Here is an 18,329-nt window from a genome sequence, read left to right on the forward strand (position 1 = left end):
AGGAGAATTAGCATGAAAGACTCAGGGGATATGACACAATCAGGCATGCTCAGTTGTGTAGAGACTTAACTTCCAATCCCTCAAAGTTCCAATCCCTCAAAGTCCCTGCTTTAAATGTAGTTGAAAAGAATTTTGTTACTTCATTCAGTTTAATTATAAGTCAAAGCTAGACGAGGCAAATATTTAAGGCTTAGAAATTATTTGTATGGGAGAGAATGTCTACCAGGATTCCTTTGGGAAGAGAATTTTTGTTCAGCAACAGATATTTAAGGTCATTATTTGTTACACCAACATCATGCCCCTGCGGGGGGAATAGCAAACCTTTTCAGCATTTAAAGGAACAAATAATTTGATGGCGATTTACCAAATAAAGTATTGAGCATGTCTAAGGAGTGTTTCCATAGTTTCCTATAGTCTGCTCTGCCAAAGGATTTTCAAAATATTAAAAGCCTATATTTTGTTTTCTTCAGAAAGTAGGTTGTCTTATTCAGGTGTGCACATTTTTTGTATACTATTCCAAAGCAGATTGCATACTTTCACTTTCCAAGCTGTAAAATGATTAGCTGCTATGATTGAGAGGGGATGAGGAACACCAGCAGATCTCTGCGATGGCCATGTTAGGCCCCATCTATACTCCTTGGCAGGAGTGCCAACTTGGCCCTGCGACCATGGGTGCCCGGTGCTGTGGGTGCTATACAGCGGTCATGGCCCTGGCACTGAAATGTGTGGGTGCCTGGCCCCTTCATGGAATTTTTTAGGTGCTCAGGCACCAAGGACCCCAGAGAATTGGCACCTATGACTCCTGGTATTAAAAACAGCAAGCTGACCAGTGAATGAATGCCTGTCTAGACTCCGTAGTGTGCCCTTCCCAGTCTCACTATCCACCTCACTAGACTCTTCCCCAGGCTACTCTCACACAAACCCTGCTCTGCACTTGCCTGAAGCGCATTTGCCTCACTGAAATGTGTCCTTGTTGTTATGATAATAATAATAATAATAATAATAATAATAATAATAATAATAATAATAATAGTTGTTGTTGTTGTTGTTTATTTATATCCTGCCCATCTGGCTGGGTTTCCCCAACCACTCTGGGAGGCTTCCAATAGAACACTAAAATACAATAACCTATTAAACATTAAAAGCTTCCCTAAACAGGGCTGCCTTCAGATGTCTTCTAAAAGTTTGGTAGTTATTTTTCTCTTTGACATCTGGTGGGAGGGTGTTCCACAGGGCGGGTGCCACTACGAAGAAGGCCCTCTGCCAGGTTCCCTGTAACTTGGCTTCTCGCAGTGAGGGAACCGCCAGAAGGCCCTCGGCGCTGGACCTCAGTGTCTGGGCAGAACGATGGAGGTGGAGACGCTCCTTCAGGTATACTGGACCGAGGCTGTTTAGGGCATTAAAGGTCAGCACCAACACTTTGAATTGTGCTTGGAAACGTACTGGGAGCCAGCGTAGGACTTTCAAGACCAGTGTTATATGGTCTCGGCAGCTGCTCCCAGTCACCAGTCTAGCTGCCGGATTCTGGATTAGTTGACAATACCTCTTTCCTTCCTGAATTGCGTATTGAGAGATGTAACTGGTTGTGTGTGTCAAAACTTCATATTGCGTGTGTGGTAGAAGGTAGCTTGAATCTATAGCCCTGCCCACTTTGGACTGTGGCCCCCACTCGGCCTCTGGCATGCAGCCCCAAGAAGGATGCCCATAATGTAACGCAGCTTTTGGGCATGGAAAAAAATATATATTCGCTGCTGCTCTAGAAGCAGGGAGACCATTTTTGAGCTCAAAGGCTTTGTTCAATCCCAGGGACCATATCCACTCCAGTGGTTGGCAGGGCCCGTATTCAACGACACATTCCAGCCAGGCCAACATGCTCAAGGAAGGTGTGAACCAGGGCCAGTCAGGAGTGTGGCCTAAGGAGATGGGGACATGGGTAAGAAGAATCAGGAGGGCCAGATAAGGAGCCCTGAGAGGCTGCATTTTTGCCCCCAGGCCTAAAGTTCCACACATCCATGTTGGAAAGGATGATTGCTTAAGAACTGTTCATTTGAGAAATGTGTATGTGTCCAATTTCTTCTTCTTTTTTAGTAGTGCTGATTTCACATTTTGGAGCGTCGTGAAGGGAATATATGGGCCTGACACTCCCTTCTTCTTTTCCTGTAATTCTGTTGGGAGCAGCCCAGAGTAGCTGAGTACAGATGGGTGGACTGGAAAATTACTATTACTATTATTATCATTATCAACATCATAATCATCATCAGACCAAGTGCAAAAAATGTATGTCTAACCAGAGCGGTTATGAAGGCAGAAATACTCAATACTTTGTGCTACCTCAGTATAAAATGGCAGTGCAGAACATTATAGAGTAAAACCTTTCTTTGTAATGACTCTCACGGTATTTCCCAATTTTGTTCACTTCCTAGATTTTGTTGAGAAGTAAAGAAATAGAACTCACCGAACTGAATTTCCTGCTACGATTTACAATTGAACACACCTACAAAAGTCCTGTGGACTTTTTAACTACTCAGTCATGGAGTGCCATTAGGGTAAGTTTCACGACCAACCAGCTGCCTATAAGGAACCAAGCAGATGCCTGCTTTATGCTTAGTTGTGAGCACCTTTTACACTTTTTAATGTGCTTCTCTACATTGCACAAAATATTCTGTTTTATATAGGAATGGCTTCTGTTTCTCTCCTGCTCCCACATAAAGAAGCAGGCTTGAGGGCCTTGCCATCTGCAACCCACTCCAGCATGCAGGATGTGAGCAAGGAATTATACTCTCCCCCCTCTACACACACACACACACACACACACACACCCACACACCCCACACACTTTTCTGCTTCCATCTCAGTACCGAGAAAGACCTGGAAGCAGAGGACTGCATGGCTACCTGCCTGTCTGCATTGCCACTTTTCTTTAGGGGCTTCTCTACCTTTCTCAGTGTAATTAATTAATTAATTGATATTTGTATGCCACCCTTCCTCAGTAGATCTCAGGGTTATTCATAATATGAAGCACCCCCACATGCTTACTCCCAGATCTCTTCTTCAGAGGCTGTCATGTGTAAGAGCATGAGAACAGCCTGTTGGATCAAGCCAGTGGCCAATCAGATGCTTGATTCTGTTCTCACAGTGGCCAATCAGATGCTTGAGAGAAGCCTGCAAGCAGGACATGAGCACAACAACAGTCTGCCCATCTGTGATTCCCAGCGACTGGTATGCAGAGACAGATGTCTCTGGCCATGGATGTAGAACATGCCCCTCATGGCTAGTAGCCATTGATAGTTTTGTCCTCCATGAATTTTCAGAAGAGACGTAAGGGTGTCTACTCAGATGGGAAGGGAGGGCATGTTCAAACAAGGGAGACCATATATGAGAGAGGAGGAGCTGCTCTGAGTGGGGAAGGAAAAAACCTTTATGGGGCAGGTTTTGGACTAGAGTAGCTTGGGACTGCTTGTGGCCACCAAAGAAAACTTTGCTGGCTGTTTGTGTGCCCGTAGATGTGCCACACTGACAGTGCCCACACTAAGGTTTAGTGGTCCATGGTGAAATTGCTAAGGTTTGGCGAAATCCTACACACTTTGGTATATTGCAAGAGAGTGTAATATGTGTGGTGGGAGGGGGTAAACAGCATCTCAATAATTGCCACTTATTTCTCTCTTAGTGCAAACAGCTGACGTGTCAATAAATCAGGTTTGCCATTGTTCTGTTTCAGGCCATTGCCTTAATGGATGAATTTCGAGGATTAGATAGAGACATAGAAGGTTCTGCCAAGAGATGGAAAAAATGGGTAGATTCAGAATGCCCAGAAAAGGAAAAGTTCCCTCAGGAATGGAAAAGCAAAACTTCTTTTCAGAAGCTTATCATGCTACGAGCATTGCGCCCAGATCGGATGACATATGCTCTGAGGTACGGCATGTTTGACTTTGTGAACTCCTTTTATATTTATCACATTTATTTATATATTCAATTTATTTATGTGTACAAGTTGCATGATCTGTCAAATAGCACTTACAGAAATAACTAAAAAATAGCATCAAACACATCAGCAGATGGTTGTACAGTGGCCATTCTAAATCTATGTGTGTGTCATGAGGTAATCAATTCATATAATACTCCTCCTTCCCAAACACTTTTCCTTTTGTAAGCCTGTGGGTGGGGGCTGTCTTATTTTGTTGTTGCTATTTATTGATTGATTTGTAAAATGTTCTGGGAGCCTTTTTGGCCAAAGAGCAGGATTTTAAAATTAATTAAATAAGTATCTAGCCACAGTGTGGTGTAGTGGTTAAGAGCGGTAGATTCATAATCTGGGGAACCGGGTTCGCTTCCCCGCTCCTCCACATGCAGCTGCTGGGTGACCTTGAGCCAGTCACACTTCTCTGAAGTCTCTCAGCCTCACTCACCTCACAGAGTGTTTGTTGTGGGGGAGGAAGGGAAGGAGAATGTTAGCCACTTTGGGACTCCTTCGAGTAGTGATAAAGCGGGATATCAAATCCAAACTCTTCTTCTACTTGTCTCACAGAACTGTCAATTCTACCACACCATTGCAGTCTCTCTTTCTCGTTACGGTGATGTTCAACTCAGTGTGTGTATTTCACTACAAGGCAAGTGATACATATGAAGTGACTGTTACATGGAGAGTCTTCAGTGCACTCTGGATTTAAAATACCAATACGAAACATCACTCATATATGTGAATTAGACCTTAGGATTGTGGCTCCTGGTTAATTTAGAAACAACAGTTCATCAATTGGGATGTTTTCCTTTCAAGCCATACAACAGAACTTAGCTCAGCTTCTTGGGTTTTCTACATGTTGGTGGAATAGAATATATTTGAAAGGATATTTAGGAAAATAGAGAATGTGAGACTTGGGACCTAGAAAAACAGCTGAGACACAACCACCTCTTTCCCATCAACATGTGCAGACTGTATGCTAGACTCTTACGTTCTGAATCAGGCTTCCCCAACCTGGTGCACTCCATATGTTTGGAACTACAAATCTCTTCAGCCCCATCCAGGGTGGCCAATGACCAGAATGGTGGGAATTGTTGTCCAAAACATCTGTATGGCACCAGGATAAGGAAGCTTTCTCTATATGTTAACATATGTTCATTATATATACATTATATATTTTTGTAGAAACTTTGTAGAGGAAAAGCTCGGCTCAAAGTATGTGGATGGCACAAGAATAGACTTGGCAAAATCTTATGAAGAAAGCAGTCCAGCCACTCCGATATTTTTCATTCTTTCTCCTGGAGTCGATCCTCTTAAAGATGTGGAGGCACTTGGTAAGCATGTTTTGTTGAGGAGGTATTGTTGGGCTGGTTTTTAAAACACGGGCAGGTGAATTGGCAACATTCCACATCTTGCAAAACACAAAATGCGAACAGAATTTGTCATGTTCATGTGGAATGCTATGAACCGTGGTTTAATGCTACATGGACAAACCTCACTGAGCCCTAGCAAAGTGTGTTATTAGGGAGTGTTGGAAAAGAGAATGCATGTATGATGATGGAAAGGGCCCTCATTTTGACATGCGACATTCAGAGGCATTCTGGTAGGAATTCTGACATGGCTGTGGGTAACAGGAACTCTCTCCAATAGTTGTTAATGTTGCTGATTTGCAAAGTCCGCAGAGCTTTTCTTAATGCATAGTTTATGATTGGTAACAACAGGGGTTTGTGCTTTGAGTTAGACAGAGCGGGAGTCGGTCTTTAATTAATGCATGTTAAGCTAACACAAAAAAAGCCCACAAATAGTCATTATCAAGGAATAAAGCAGATTTAAATTTGGAATTGTTTTCCTCAACAAGAGTTAAGTTTTAAAGATTTTCCCCTCTCTTGCCCTAGCCCTCCATTCACTCTGGAAGGGTGGATAAAAAGTGTGAGGCTATTAACGCTGCAGCGTGAAGAAATTTTTAGATTGAACATTCCTCTGCTTGGCATAATGCAAGCTCTTTTGTGCTGTTTCTTACCTTTTGAGTAGATGAGGGCCAGAGGGCAATTTTCTCCATGCTCATGTAATCTTGTGCCCCCTGTGACTAAATAATGGTCATTATACAAACTATATTCAATTGTGTAAGAAACTGTCGCTTTGTACTTAGGATTACTATTCCCCACTGACTCTGCTGAGAATACCAGGTTAATACAGCTGTGACCTGACTGTGCTCAATTTAAACTCGGGCCTCACAAGGTGAGAGGCTTGCACATTTACCCACTGAACCAATCAGTTAAAAAACTGATGTGATAGCTACCACATGTTGCTCCCTTTTTTTATAAGGGAAATGGCTTGCACCCCCTGTAAGAGTTTATAAAGCTCTGTAACAATACCTAGCATCTATCAAAATGTCAAAAGGTTCGTTATCTTAAAACCAAGGGAGCAGATTTCTGCAGGGTTTTTCCCCTAATACCAGCCATAAGGCTGCTGTTGAGAGCTCGCAATTTTGCTTGTTGAAATTGTGTTGAGTGACGAACTAATGTGTATTGTCCCAGTGATTGGTGAAATTAATGGGGCATTATCTTTCCCCCCACCCCTTTCCCTCCATCCCCTTCCTCCTTTCCACTTTTGCTCGCCTCCCCACCTCCGTTCCGTTGCTCCACTTGCAGGCAAAAAACTTAACTTCACAATTGATTCTGGGAAATTTCATAATATCTCTTTGGGGCAAGGGCAAGAGGTTGTTGCGGAGGAGGTATTAAAGAAAGCTGCCAGGCATGGGCACTGGGTTATTCTGCAGGTAAGTGTGAAATGGCATGATTTGACGTTCCTTATGTGTTCTGTCGTGGGGCTTACTCTGCACATACTTAACCTGTGAAATGTCTGCCTGTAACAAAAATCATCCACAAGAAACAACCTTCTGAGGAATTCTGAGAGAAGACAACTTCACCTAGCATTATTTCTTTTCACCGATCATGATAGCGGATCAAAGAGTTTGTAGAGTGGTTTGTGGGATTTGTTGCTTAACTTTCTGAAGTTAAGCATACAAATGGCACCACCTGCTTTATTACTGCTTGGTGTTTTTTTGGCTCTTCCAAAATGGCTGCCCCAGGAATGGGAGATCATCTTTCATCAAAAATATCTGTGAGGTTAGTTTTGCAAGATGGAGAATTTTCCTCTGTTCCCTCAGTATCCCTTATGCAGTGACGAACTTGCAAGAGGAAAGTTAACAAAAAAATAAGGATTGGCGAAGATGTCAATTTCATTATTCTTCTTTTATCCAATCTTAATTTCAGTCCTACACATTTCTACATCTGACTTTGCAAAACAGCATTTTTGTGCAAATTCCCCCTTCTGTACGCATTTTTTATGTGCCACTCTGTCTCATAAACACATTTATGTGAAGCAATTTTCCCCTTTGTAATCCATTTTTAATATTATTTTCATTAATGTATGCATTTATATGCACGCTTTACCATTGTATATGCATTTTTGTACACATTGTTTGGCTCAAGAATTGCATTGCAAAGTTCAGATAACTGCAAAGTTCAAATGTTGGCTGTGTTTTGTTTCACATATTGATGTGAAAAATGTGAATTTTGTAAGTTCACCTTTAAATATGAACAGAATTGTATTTGTCCCCTACCCCTACTAAGGGTAGGTAAGCATGTGTGCATAAGATCCACACATGTCCACACAATTTTGGGGAAGATGTCCAAAGAAAAATATCCAGCTATGGAAAAGTTCCGTGCCTCTATGTCCAGGTCATTGCTAGACTTTGGGACCGTGATACTTAGCAGTCAGACATTAGTACTTTTTTCAGCTTCTGATTTGTCGCTTTTGTTAATCGTCCCAGCGTTCCTAAATCCTACTGAACATTATTTGAGCTCTGGAGAGAGTTAGCAGGCTTAAGTGCATGGGTGGTTATAGTTGACATGATTTATATATGCTAGTGCTTAGCAAATCAAGGCCTAATAGCACCTAGAGATAATGAAGTCCTTCCTAATGTAACATATTAAAATAAAGTCTCTATCTTTTACTCCTCTCTGCTCTTGAAACTTAGAATTAAATCATATTTGGAGTATTAGCTGTTTTGTTCTTGTTATGCAACTGAGATAATTAAAGCTACATTTAAAATAATAAACTTGCTCCTATAATTGAAGTTTTGCATGCTCTCAAACAGAACATACACCTCGTAGTCAAATGGCTAGGGACGTTAGAGAAGCTACTGGAGGAACACAGCAGAGAAAGCCATCCCGACTACCGTGTCTTTATAAGTGCAGAACCAGCTCCAAGTCCTGAAGAACATGTCATACCTCAAGGAATATTAGAGAACAGTATTAAAATTATTAACGAGCCCCCTACTGGTATGCTGGCAAATCTTCATGCTGCTCTCTATAATTTTGACCAGGTGAGGAGAAAATGTTCACTGGTAGTTTTGCTTTATTTCTTCTTCAGAATGAGGCATTCTGGGTGAGGGGGGAGCACTTGCACTGCCTACCACATTGGGTTGTAGGGTTTGACATAATTTATATACTGCTTGGTTGTAAAAGTGTAAGAAACAGTGTTTGAATTTTAAACAAGGTTTCTGTCTGTGGCGTTGCAAGCGCCCTTGTCGGCCATCTTGTCACAAATGCCTTGCTCTGGGAAAGGACCCCGTTTGCCCTTTCTCGTGACACGGCAGGGAGGAAGTGGCAACAGAGAAGTGACCAGTGCTGTTGCCACAAACCAGAAATCAGAAAAAATTAATGAGGGTTGAGAGGAGGAGGAGGAGGAATGGGGACAACAGCTGGGAGGAGGAACAGGCAGCAGTAAGAGGGATGGCGCAAGAATGGAGTGCCCCCATCTTAGGAGGTGTAATCCTTTTTTGCTGGTCCTGCAAACTTACTTTCAGTTTTACCTTTTGCTGAGATGAAAATATTAATAGATTCTTATTGTTGCTGTTTAGGTGTCATTAATTCTAGTAAGAAAACTACAGTTGTCGTCTCTAAAGCTTGTTGGTGATGTGATAGAAATACTGTTGTTTTTTCATAATCCTTTGTTTTAACAGGATACACTTGAATTGTGTACCCGAGAACAAGAGTTCAAAAGTATCTTCTTTTCCCTCTGCTACTTTCACACCTGTGTTGCTGGGAGACTCAAGTTTGGACCTCAAGGATGGAATCGAAGATACCCTTTTAACGTAGGAGATCTCACCATTTGTGTCAATGTCCTCTACAACTACCTGGAAGCAAACTCTAAGGTAACAACTTGGAGACCAAGTGTCTTCTGGCCAAGATGGTGGTGATATTTTTTGGGTTTTGTTCCTTAGTTTTAGAAGTGAACAAGGGAAGGTGAAATATATTTCTTTAGTGAAATAGTTGAAATGTGTATCTGCTGTTGGGTATACAAATTGGGCAGATCAGAGGTTTTCCACAGAGGATGCTTAAATTTCATAACATAGGTTGAACCAGTTTACTAAAGTAAGTAAGTAAGTAAATGAGTGAGTAAATAAATAAATAAATGTGCCCTTCATTATGTTAACGAAAACAGTGCTTTACATGTGCATATATGCCAAATTCATTAGGCAGGTAATGAAGCATTTTGCACAACTGTAATTACATACAGCAGTCCTGACAGTTCATAACATTGCATTAATAATCACTACAATTAATTCTGATGATGGAAGCAATTTACAGCACGTCACATATATAAATAATGGTGTATTTCCTTCATGTGTCGTTATTATGTATTAAGGAGGCCACCTTGTTGTGACTTTCTCAGGAATTGAGTTCAAGTTTAAAGCTAGATGAATGATTTACTCTGTTTTGAGATTGGTTGCCAATCAGAAGATGCAAAACCATTCAGGTGTTACCATTCATTAAACCAATTATTCACATGTGTAGCAAAGGTAGGTTAGTACTTTCTAAGTCTAGCAAAGACTTAGTAGGTTGGTACTTGCACTTAGGCACATGCAATTTGGTTAGTAATTAAGCTATCCAGTATTCTCACTCTAGCCTGAGAATTAGTTTTGTGTAACTTGCTTACTTGCAATTGCAGTATGATTCGGAATACTGCAAATTCTAGCTTTTCCAGATTAGATAAATAAAAAAACTGGATATCTACTGTGAATCGGTTATTTTGTGAATGTGATATTCGGTGTCACCATTTCAGTAAGCTTTTTATTCTATAGTGATGCACATGGGATTTGATGCAAAACATTGCAATTTTTCCGACCTTCCCTATGAACGAGGAGGCAAGTGGGAGAATATCCTTAATTGGTTCCTAAGCTGTTGTGGTTATGAAGGCCTGGTCAGGGGTCTCACTCATCCAAACTGTTCTACCTTTAGTCTCAAATCCCCTGAGCCATATTTGGGCCTGGCTTGCCCTTTGAAGAAAAGCTAAACAAAATTATCCACCCAAAGCCCTTCCACAAGTCCAGCATGGGGAGAACACAAAGCATAATGGATAGTTTTTACAGTCCTCATTTACCTTTTCCCCTTCCCCTTACATATTGTTACTTAGGAAGACTCAGTAACTGATAATGAGATGAGGCATTGATGTTCCTGTTTAGGGAAGCTTTTAATGTTTGATGCATTACTATATTTTAATATTTTGTTGGAAGCCGCCCAGAGTAGCTGGGGAAGCCCAGCCAGATGGGCGGGGTATAAGCAATAAATTATTATTATTAATAATAATAATAATAATAATAATAATAATAATAATAATAATAATAATAATATTCCTCTGTTTAGTCATGTAGCTGCTGCTTACTAGAAGGCAGAGGACAAGGAAGTTGATGCAGTGCACGTTCACCAAGAGGCATGTTGGATTGTCTCTATCAGCGCCTTTGCACTGTGCTGACTTCCCTGCTGCTTCACCCCCCCTTCTCTGTTTGCTAGTAAGTAGCAGCAAGGCAACTGACTGGAGGTCAAGTGAGCAGCAGCATCTCCCCATGTTGTCTACTGCTTCGTATCTCTGGGTTCCCTCTAGGGTAGCCACATGTAAACAGGGCTCCTGCTCCTTTAATAACTCTATAGAAGAGGGAGTTTCAGCAGGTGTACCTTGTCATGACAAGCAACATGCACTTCCCTCTTCTCCATAACTATGAAAGGTGCAGAAGGCCTGCTCCCCCCCCCTTTTTTTTTTTTTTTTTTGCATCTGGCTCCCTTAGTTCCCTCCTATATTTGGAAAACTTCAGTTTGTTTGTCTGTGGTCATATTTTGCTTCCAAATCATTGGAATGAGCGCACCAACATCACAGTTAATGACTGCAAAACTGGTTTTACAAGCACAGTCCTGTATATGCAGAAATTCACTCGGACTTATTCCCAGGTAAGTTGCTATAGGATTACTGCCATAGTTTGCAATGTTGTTTAAGCAATGTATACTAGACTAGGTTTCATTTCTCATTACGATTGAACTTTGTCTGTTCCAAACCACTGCCCCTTAGTACTTTTCTCCTTTACTGCATTGTACTTCTCATGTGCCACTTGACTGCCTTTTACTTTTCCTGTAATATAATATATGCATTTTAGACATTTACTGTATTGCAGAGTAGGGTTACAAAACATGCTACTGGAACCTACTAAATATCAGGCAGCCTACTTCTAATCCATAACTTTGTGCAGCCCTAATGTGGCTGGTACAAATCTTCTCTATTAAACTTGTTTCTCTAATTACATGATCAATTTCACTTTACGCATTTCCTTCTGTGTAGTTTTGCCCCCTCGGGGCATTTGCTGCTTACTTTTACAAAGGCCATGAGACCTTTGGGACGGCTGACTGCACTTTCTTCAGTCTTTTATTATTGATTTCTGAAAAGCTGGAGAACTGTGCTCTGTACTAAAGCAATCGACCTAATCCAGTAGTCTTCTGCTGGTCCAGAATAAACTCCAGCACCAGAGTCTTTCCAACTAAAGCAAGCAACTGCATGAGTAGGGATTATTTGGGGTGGGGTAGATTGTCTGGATTAGGTGGTAATGGTATAGTAGGATTTAGTGTGCAAGATCTAGTATAAAATGGCATAAAGTGTTATGGAAAAGCTTGAAGGACAAAAGAAGAAATAGGATGAGTGGCCAACTGTTCATGACCTTCAAGCCTCCAGCCATTTAAAATGATAGAGAGCGTCAGCAATACGTTTTAATGTTTAAAATAAAATTGAAGTGGCTACTATTAGCCCCTGCGAATTACTTTGCTAACCTGAATTCATTTCAATGTGCGACATAGCAGCAATGAATAATTGTTTGTTCTTGAATAATGTGTCCTTGATAAATAGAGGCAAGCTTATTTTGATAATGTAGGCTAAATGTATCAGCCCTCCAATACCACATGAATATATTGTTTTAAACAAAACACACAAATTCCTGATGCATTTCACCTTTAAAAACGTATAGCTTGAGATAAAGGTTTTGAAGTAATTTGTTAAAGAGACTTCTATAGAAACTGATTTTTGTTTGTTCACTGAGGAACTTTTAAAATCCAGAATTCATACAGTTTTGAAATTATCTCAACACAGAATATGAATTTAATTATTTTAGAAATGTAACTTTTTAGGCATTGAGCAGTGATGTTTTGACATTTTTGTCACTGTTTGGGGCCTTTTTCATCCTTCCCCTGCAAGATTTCTAATAACATATTGAAATATAGTATTGTCTTTTTGGTCTCTGGATTGCAGAGATCTGTATGATTTGCAAAACCCTTTCCCTCCAAAACAGAAAACTCGTATGCCTCTGAGAGTAGTCATACCGCCCACAATTTGTCAGGGCCTGCATAGCTTATAAATAATACCACTGAGAACATAGGCAAAACACAAATGAATCAGTTTTACTGAATCACAATTATTAAATAGCTGGAAAGCATCCATGTTAACTTCTGAAATTTATTTTACAAAGCATAATAAGAAAAACAAATTCTCATGTTAGTCTTGAAATTTAATAATAAAAAAATTCCTTCCAGTAGTACCTTAGAGACCAATTAAGTTTGTTTTTGGTATGAGCTTTTGTGTGCATGTCACATCTCACATAGTGGCTATGTCCACACATCATGCCAAACCAACCTTCTCCAATTGTGTGCCTTCCAGTAGTTTTGGGTTTCTGCTTCCATCAATCCAGGCAAAATGACTAATAGTGAGGGATTATCTGTTGTGTTTAGCAAGTTGAGGTGTGCATGGACATGGTTTGGCAAGAAGGACTTGTAGCAAACATCTAGCTTCTCCACTGCCATGCCTCCTCCCTCAAGGAGAACTTGAGAATCTCCAGCCACCCAACCTAGGCTCCTTTAAATTGGACTTGTCTTGTTGTCCATACCAGGAATCTTGGTTGATCACTAACTGCTCGATTTCAAAACAAGCTGGTGGAAGGTGGCTTGTTGAACTAAACCAGTTGGGAATAAACTGCAATCCCTGGTGCTGACAATGCAACAAACCAGCTGGCTTGAAGGGAAACCATTAAAAATCTCCCAAAATCTGCCTCCTGGCTGTGAGGGAGGAAGGAAAGCACAAGCTCAAGACTCACAGTTCTCTCTTGTTTGTGCACATATTGCTATACCATGGTTTAGCATACAGTGGTGCCTCGCAAGACGAAATTAATCCGTTCCGCGAGTCTCTTCGTCTTGCGGTTTTTTCGTCTTGCGAAGCACGGCTATTAGCGGCTTAGCGGCTATTAACGTCTTAGCGGTTTTAAGAAAAAGGAAACAAACTCGCAAGAACTCGCAAGGCGTTTCGTCTTGCGAAGCAAGCCCATAGGGAAATTCTTCTTGCGGAACGACTCGAAAAACGGAAAACTCTTTCGTCTTGCGCGTTTTTCGTCTTGCGAGGCATTCGTCTTGCGAGGTACCACTGTACTACTCAAGCATGGTCACTGTTCTCAAAGGAATCCGCTGCTGCCACACAGCTTTCTTCTGAAACAGGAAAAAAATGAAGTCTTGTAGCACCTTAAAGACTTGACAGAATTTATTGTTGTATAAGCTTCTGCGGATTAGAGTCCACTTTCTCAGCTGAATTGTGTTATACATGGGAAGAGTGGAGAGCAAAATTCTAAGCAATGGCTGCAAAATTGGGGGGGGGGGGAGTACAGCCAGTGACAATTCTGTGCACTTTTATGATGAGCAAGTTATAATTCCCTGCAGCAGTAGTTGATGCGACACAATCATTGTAGCTTTGCTGTCTTAATTAGCACTGGAAAAGGGAGCAATTTTCTTAACTGAAAGCAGAGGATAGAATCAGGTGCCTTGAAAAGTTTTAATTTTTATTGAGTTTCACAGCCACTGGACTCCACTCTTTACCACTTTTGTTTTTGTTCTACCTGTGTTTATTTCATATATGCCCACCCACCCACCAGTGGTAGCAGAATGTGTCAGTGGTCCCATTATGATTATGTGCTTGTAAACACACACACACACCACTCTTGGGATAATATGATGCACTTCATGCTAATGAAATCCATGTTTTATTATGCCAGAGCTATGCCAAGTGACTTAGCTGTGTCCTCCTTAGAAAACTAACTGGTTCTTTAATTACACATTCCATTATGTTCCATAGGTTCCCTGGGAAGATTTGCGTTATCTCTTTGGTGAAATTATGTACGGTGGACACATCACTGATGACTGGGACCGCAGACTCTGCCGCACGTATTTAGAAGAATTTATGAACCCTTCTCTGGTAATGTATAGATTGGGGGAGAAGAGGAAAAGTTTGTAGACTAAATGTTAGGAAGAACTTCCTTACATTGTGACCAGTTCAACAGTGGAACAGACTGCCTCAGGAGTTGGTGGGCACTTTTGTTAGAGATTTTTTTAAGCAGAGACACCTTCCAGGGATTCTGTAGCAGTAGATTTCCCGCACTGGCAGCTTGACAGACCATTTGAGGTCCCTTCCAACGAAGATTCTCTTCCACTTGCATTAGCGACATTGGCAAGCAATACATTCTGGTCTTAAAAGGCACATCACAATCTTAAGTGTGTTTAGAAGTAAATACAGATGGTTTTGATGGAATTTATTTCTAGATAAGTGTCCTTAGGGTTGCGACACAAAAGTGTAATCTAGGCCAGAATCATTTCTACATAATGCAATCAGTTTCACTGGGGTTTAAGAATGCCCAGATGGAATAGCAACCTAGCTGTTCTGTCTTTTCCAAAAGTTAACCATTTATCTAGAGGCAGTAGGGGATGGCAAGTAGAGCATCAAAAGATCATTTCTGCTATGCAACATAGATAGCCCTAAGGACATTCCATTTCCCCCCATTGATTCCGCAGTTGGAAGTGTGTGCAGTGGTTTGAAGTGAAGTGAGTTTGCTTGCATCTATTCACTCTGTAATGACTAGGTTTTCATGTGTCACAAAGCCACATTCAGTTTAGCACAATTGGAAGTCAATTGGAAGACCCAGGAGTGAGTTACCATGGAGATGGGAAGGATAAACACTACTGTACTTCTGACCTCCATGGAAGCTGATTTCTCTAAATGACAGTTAAGGTCAAAGGGACATGTGGGAAGCTTATTCCGCTGGTACCTCCTCTGCATCTAGCCCATGGATAAGAATTACTATTTCTAGACCAGGCAGTCCATTAACCTTCAAAAGCCTGAACTTTCATTCAAATATGTGTCAAATACAGGTACAGAACCTGAAAGAAATGGTGTGAATTAGGTGCTCTTAGTTAACTAACCCTAGGTGCAGGTCTACTTACATATTCAGAAACAAGATAATTCATTTTGGTTCAATTGAACAATGGTCTCCTGCAAAGCATACCAAAAGAAACAAAAATTCCTTCATTGACAGACAAGGTAAACGTAAGCAATGGCCAATGGATATACCACATTTGTCTCAGTTTTATGCCTAACTGGGATCTGGCATGTTTATTTGAATTTATATTTGCATATATTTATTTGCATTTGTTAACAGGTTAAAGTTGCATTTAATCATTAAGGTAGTCAATAGATCATGCATTTTGTGAAGCACTTAAATGGGACTAGGCATATATTTAACCAAATAAAACACTGCTGATTGATGGCTAGATAGAAAGGCAGGATTGCAGCCCTAAATATTTTAACCCAAAGCCGTTGGGTGGTGGAAGTGATTGAACTAAGCTGTCCATGTCCAAAGTGAGGATGGGTGCCTTCTCAGGATCCATAGGATTGCACCCTTCAGTAATAAAATAGCCCTAATTATAGCAGATATAAAATGTTTACACAAAGTGTGAACTGACGATAAGGAAAACATTATTCTTTCAAAATATTCAAAAAATGCAGGTTCAAAACTGAAGGAATTCCTACTGTAAGTTTTTTTAAAAAAACACCCCCCAAAAAACAACCCAGAAATGTTGGGTTGACTTTTTTGTTTTTCCCTTTATATGCCCGCACCCTACAGTTCTGCTGCAGATTGGTAATTACCAGACTCCTGTTAGGGATAAGACTGCAGAAGCGCTACATGCACAAGGCCATGCAGGCAGGTGCATTTTGATTACAGTGGGAAAATACTGGGGTTTCTCATCAGCAAGCACATAACGTGAGGATGTCTTTGAGAAACCTGACAGCCAGGTTTCCTGAAAGCATCTACCGTACATGGCTGTGTAAAAAATGCACATATAACACATCAAATATACACATTTTTTCACAGCCATAACAGGTGGAGTTGCCATTCATCTATGGCAGAATAGGGTTTGTAGACTTCTAGGTTTTGCTTAGAACGTTTGTTTTCAACAGCTTGAGCCCAATCTCTCCCTCAGCAAACCTGGGATCCTCTGTGCCAACAGAATTGGAGCCTGGTCAGGGGCACCATCTGGGAGGGGCTGAGGGGCCCCCCAAAGAATTTCAAGAGGGGTGCAGGCTGCAGCTTGCCCACCGGACATTCCCGTGGCTGTGGCAGGCCCCACTGGGCATGCCTGCCTTCATGCACGCACTTCTTTCAAGCCAATCTATTCAGCTCCTCCTAGTTCCTGGTTGTCACCCCCCGCATAAACATTCCATGGATATCGAGTCATCATTGGGCTATTTAAGTTGGTCTCCCCCCCCCCCTTAGGTTTTTTTCCTGGGCCAATCTAAAAATTACCCCAAGTTTTCTGATTCCTTCCTCCTGTGCATAGGTGGTAGTTTTGCATAAGCACTGAAAAACTTGGACCAGAAGTTCCTGTGGCATGGAGAAGGGGGTGGGGAAATTAGGGGTGGAATTCAGAATCATGCTAGTAATGTCATTCCATCAGAACAAGCATATCTCTTCCCTTCTTCTCTGCCACCGCCCCTGCTGTTCTGGGGATTTTCACAATCCCTCAGAGCCAATTGTGGGGGGCACACGGGGAGGACAGAGGAAAGCTTGATTGTGTGAGCAGGATTCATAGCAGTAACTCCCACTAGCACAACTATTGAGTTGAATCCAGCCCTGTGTTTCATCTGTTTCTTAGTCTGCTGCTGTTATCAAAGGTGTGTCCCATGAATTGACACTGCTTAAAGACATCTTGAGTTTTTAAAGACCAGATTGTCTGAAATATGCAAAATGAATACTCAACGTCGTTTATTTCCCCTCCCTCCCATCAACTACAGCTTGAAGGCGACTTTGCATTGGCTCCAGGTTTCCTTGCTCCTCCCAATTTGGATTACTCAGGATACCACAAGTATATAGATGAAATGCTTCCACTTGAAAACCCTGTACTGTATGGTCTTCACCCGAATGCCGAGATAGATTTCTTGACAGTTCTGTCAGAAAACCTTTTCAAAACACTCTTGGAAATGCAACCCAGAAATCTACTTGCTGGAGAGGTATCGGGACAGTCAGTAGAAGAAAAGGTGAGATTACGGTACTCTGCAAAATCTTACTTCCATAGGCTTATTTTGACCTCAATACACGGCTTACTATGTAGGAGGAAGCTTGAATGAATCTTACCTTTGGGCAAAAACCTTTTGCCATTATGGTCATAAAGAACGTACAACAATCTCTGTGAATCCCTCCTTCCCCAGGTTCCAGCCAGACTTAATAAAAAACCAAAACAGGTTTCAACACAGGAAAATTCAGCACTGACAGTACATTGACCATTAGTTTTTAGATCACATTTTTTTCAGTTGGAGTGCTTCTCCTGTGAGAAGTGCTAGTCCTTTGTTGGTGGTGTGGCCTTGCCCCCTCAAGTGAAGGAAATGCAAGCGAACAATCCATGTGTTCTTAGTCCCAGTTCACAAAGACCCCAGGATGATTACCACCCTTGTACAGTAATTTTTCACCTTCTGTTATGCTGTCAATTACTTGTGTGAAAAGGGTGCTGCCCATCAACACCCAGTTGTGTGGAATGGGAGGGGAGGATAATGTGTATAAGCCTTCTGAGGCCCTGGTTATGATTCTACAATAGTGCAGAATAATGCATAGCTAAACAGAAAGCTACTAGGAAACACAGCTTTTAGTAAGGTAAAATACCTACTTAGCATAATTGCAATG

General features: G+C 41.3%; 1 protein-coding gene across 1 annotated transcript in view; it reads left to right on the plus strand.

Moving 5' to 3' along the window:
* DNAH11 (dynein axonemal heavy chain 11) overlaps window positions 1-18,329 on the plus strand; it is a 143,719-nt gene that overhangs the window by 121,569 nt on the left and 3,821 nt on the right. The window contains exons 70-77 of the mRNA XM_083467740.1: window positions 2,424-2,546; window positions 3,719-3,912; window positions 5,144-5,292; window positions 6,610-6,737; window positions 8,121-8,348; window positions 8,988-9,179; window positions 14,456-14,575; window positions 17,447-17,689. Coding sequence (XP_083323866.1) covers window positions 2,424-2,546; window positions 3,719-3,912; window positions 5,144-5,292; window positions 6,610-6,737; window positions 8,121-8,348; window positions 8,988-9,179; window positions 14,456-14,575; window positions 17,447-17,689 — 1,377 coding nt within the window. The remainder of the gene's footprint in view (window positions 1-2,423; window positions 2,547-3,718; window positions 3,913-5,143; window positions 5,293-6,609; window positions 6,738-8,120; window positions 8,349-8,987; window positions 9,180-14,455; window positions 14,576-17,446; window positions 17,690-18,329) is intronic.

The sequence above is a fragment of the Podarcis liolepis genome, assembly GCF_965112155.1.
Source record: "Podarcis liolepis genome assembly, chromosome: 12".
In the NCBI taxonomy this organism is placed as follows: Eukaryota; Metazoa; Chordata; class Lepidosauria; order Squamata; family Lacertidae; genus Podarcis; species Podarcis liolepis.